Source organism: Nematolebias whitei, chromosome 7, assembly GCF_014905685.2.
Source record: "Nematolebias whitei isolate Nwh7 chromosome 7, NemWhi1, whole genome shotgun sequence".
In the NCBI taxonomy this organism is placed as follows: Eukaryota; Metazoa; Chordata; class Actinopteri; order Cyprinodontiformes; family Rivulidae; genus Nematolebias; species Nematolebias whitei.
In genome coordinates, this window is record NC_056504.1 from 51,795,617 (window position 1) to 51,798,809 (window position 3,193).

At 44.8% G+C, this 3,193-nt stretch overlaps 2 protein-coding genes across 2 annotated transcripts in view; both read right to left on the reverse strand.

The window, feature by feature from the left end:
* The window catches only part of rims4 (regulating synaptic membrane exocytosis 4), a 171,047-nt gene that overhangs the window by 119,652 nt on the left and 48,202 nt on the right, over nucleotides 1–3,193 (reverse strand). The window lies entirely within an intron of this gene.
* tomm34 (translocase of outer mitochondrial membrane 34) overlaps nucleotides 1,208–3,193 on the reverse strand; it is an 8,189-nt gene continuing 6,203 nt past the window's right edge. Inside the window, exon 8 of the mRNA XM_037679036.1 lies at nucleotides 1,208–1,736. Coding sequence (XP_037534964.1) covers nucleotides 1,635–1,736 — 102 coding nt within the window. The 3' untranslated portion in view covers nucleotides 1,208–1,634. The remainder of the gene's footprint in view (nucleotides 1,737–3,193) is intronic.

A 3,193-nucleotide genomic window follows, 5' to 3' on the forward strand; every position in this document is an offset into this window, starting at 1 on the left:
GATGACGACACGATGATGACGACACACCATGACGACACACCATGACGACACACGACGACACACGATGACGACGACACACGATGACGACACACAACGATGAAGACACGACGATGTAAAGAATACGTGTCTTTAAGTCTGTCCTCTGCTTATGTTTTTCAATGAATCATGTGTTTGCACATTTTTTGTTTCTCACAAACTGAAGGCGTGCAGCTTTAGACAGATGCTTTGAACAAACATGACGTGTTCAGTGAGTCGTACGGGTCCAGATTTATTGTTCTGGCAACATTTCTACTGAGAGTCCAAATTAATCTGTTGTTGATCATTTGTCGTTTGCCTTAAATTGAATTTAATTTGACAAAAACTATAAAGCTGAAACTTCCACAACCTGCAGCAGCACAGCATGTCTGATGGACACAAACACGCAACAAATTTAAAGAAACGATTAGAAACTACAAAAACACTCTGCAGCTGCATGTTTAAATTAACATTTTCATATATTTGAGTTTTTCTAAATACGGTGTTTCCCCTACCATTATACGGGGGGGGCACCACCCCATCAACAGGACTGAACACCCCACCTCCCAAACCGAACACGGCCCCCTAATAATAATAATAATAATAATAATAATAATAATAATAATAATGTCATCACAATGTCAGCACTGTATGTTTCCATACAATGGCGAAATTAGTCTCTGCATTTAACCCATCCACCACCAGGTGGTGCAGTGGGCAGCTATTGAAAGCGCCCGGGGGACATTTTGGGGATGAGACGTGCTGCCCAGAGACCCCACGTGATGTGCAGTGACTGGGGATCGATCCTGGGACTTTCGGGTCCCAAGCCGGCTGCCCTGCCTCTACACCATCTCGGCCCCCTAAGCTAGCAGCATGCAATACAGGCACTCTAGCTAAAAAGCTAAAGGCGCCTCTTCCCTCATGCTCACTGCACCCCCCTCCGCTCAAAACTATTGCTACAAGCTGCGCTCAAACATGTCTCCGCCCCCCCACCCCCCCCTGAAATGAGCACCCCGCCATGGCAAGTTACCCAGGGGAAACACTGAAATATAAGAAATATTCTCGTATTGTTATTTATTCTGAGTAAATCCACCTAAAAGCTACAAAATATGTTTGAGAGTGACCACAAAGTGATGATTAAAGCTAAACTTGTTTTAGGCCGACTCATGCAAGACAGCTGGACTTCTGCTCGTTGCTTACTTTTGATATTATATAATTAATACAAGAGTCTTTTGATGGGAGGTTGGAGAATTTGTTGAGTTTAAGAACTGAATCTTCAAAGATCAGTGATTTTTGGAGTTTTTTAATGTTTCTATTTAATTTCTGTTCCTAAATAAAAATCTGTCCTCGGCTCCTGTCGGCTGAACTTCAGGCGTCTCCGTGAGGATCATGAAGGTTTCTTCTTTGAATTATTAGAATGCGTCGCTGATTTCTGCTAGCATAAATAACCATAAATAATGAAAGTGTCTTCATCCGCAGCTGAGCTCGGTACGAACCAACCGGACAAGGCCGAGATCTGGTTCCTTCGAGCGTCGGGTTCGAAGACACTGGCTGGTGAAGCAGCGCCGCCGGCGCAGCGACGGATCCTCGCCGCTGCCTGCACAGCCCCGGACGTCTTCTCATTTCTTCTTCTGCACCTCCTGCAGCAGCTTCAGGGCGGCCACGTTCTTTGGTTCCACGCTCAGCAGACTGTTCAGGTCGTCCACGCAGGCTTTGACGTCCTGCAGAGACGACATCAACAACAAAACGTTCAAAACCGACCGAGGCGCAGATGGAGTCAAAGTTTGGGCTGTGAAACCAGAGAGGACTTGAGCAGGCTGCTGTCTTCAGTGAAGAGCTTGCCCTCCACAACAACCCAGTTTCACCACAACGGGTTGAGTTTTAGAACGTTCAGGAGAATCTAAACGTCGGGGTTCAAAACGCACATTTACGTTCACGTGCTGGAACAAAGAAACTCTCTGCAAATGTTTTTATTCTGCTTTTCTCCAGAACGAGCATCAACTTTTATCAGTCAATAGAAACATTATTTTTGTTACTTTCTGATCAAGTTTAGTTTGAAGCAAAGTTTCAAAACAACATTTGACTAACGGTTGAGAGCTGCGGATAAAAGTGTCCTGAAGCTGCTCAATGATCCAAAAACGTACAAAAGTTCAATCTGGTCCTCTGGACGGGTTCAAACAAGAAAACAATGAAAAATGTAGAAACGTTTCGTCTTTCATCTGAAAGACGTGGATAACGAGGTTCACTGACAATAATTTGAAAATTGTTGTTATTTTCGGGGGGGGGGGGGGGCTGCAGAAGTGCTACAGCTCAAATCTGTTTTTGCAGCAGTGAAAATAATTAAAAGCTGCAGATTATTATTATTATTATATTCGTATTAATTAACAAGAAACAAAAAGACTTTGTCACGTTTTATGACTCGTTACGAAAAACATTCGATCCAAACATTCCAGGGTCCAGACAGAGGATGTGGACATCCCATCAGCACACACACGGTGGAGATGTGACTCCACACAGAACATTTTAAACTTCATGGAGGTTCTTTACTTCATGTAATAACTAATTATTTTAAGGAACAAGCTGCTCTTTCTCTGTCTGGTTTATAAGTCGACAAGTCGGTGACCCCGCGAGCTGAAAAAGAAGAAGTGGGTAAATGGATGGATGGACAGATGGATGGATGGATGAGTGGATGGATGGACAGATGGATGGATGAATGAGTGGATGGACAGACAGATGGATGAGTGGATGGACAGACGGATGGATGGATGGACAGATGGATGAATGGATGAGTGGATGGATAGACAGAGAGATGGATGGACAGACGGATGGATGGATGAGTGGATGGATGGACAGACAGATGGATGGATGAGTGGAAATGGACAGACAGATGGATGGATGGACCGACGGATGGATGGACGGACAGATGGATGGACAGATGGATGGACAGACGGACGGATGAATAAGTGGATGGATGGATGAGTGGATGGATGGACAGACAGATGGATGGACAGACGGATGGATGGACAGACAGATGGACAGACAGATGGATGGATGGACAGACGGATGGATGGACAGACAGATGGATGAGTGGATGGACAGACGGATGGATGGATGGACAGATGGATGAATGGATGAGTGGATGGATGGACAGAGAGATGGATGGACAGATGGATGAATG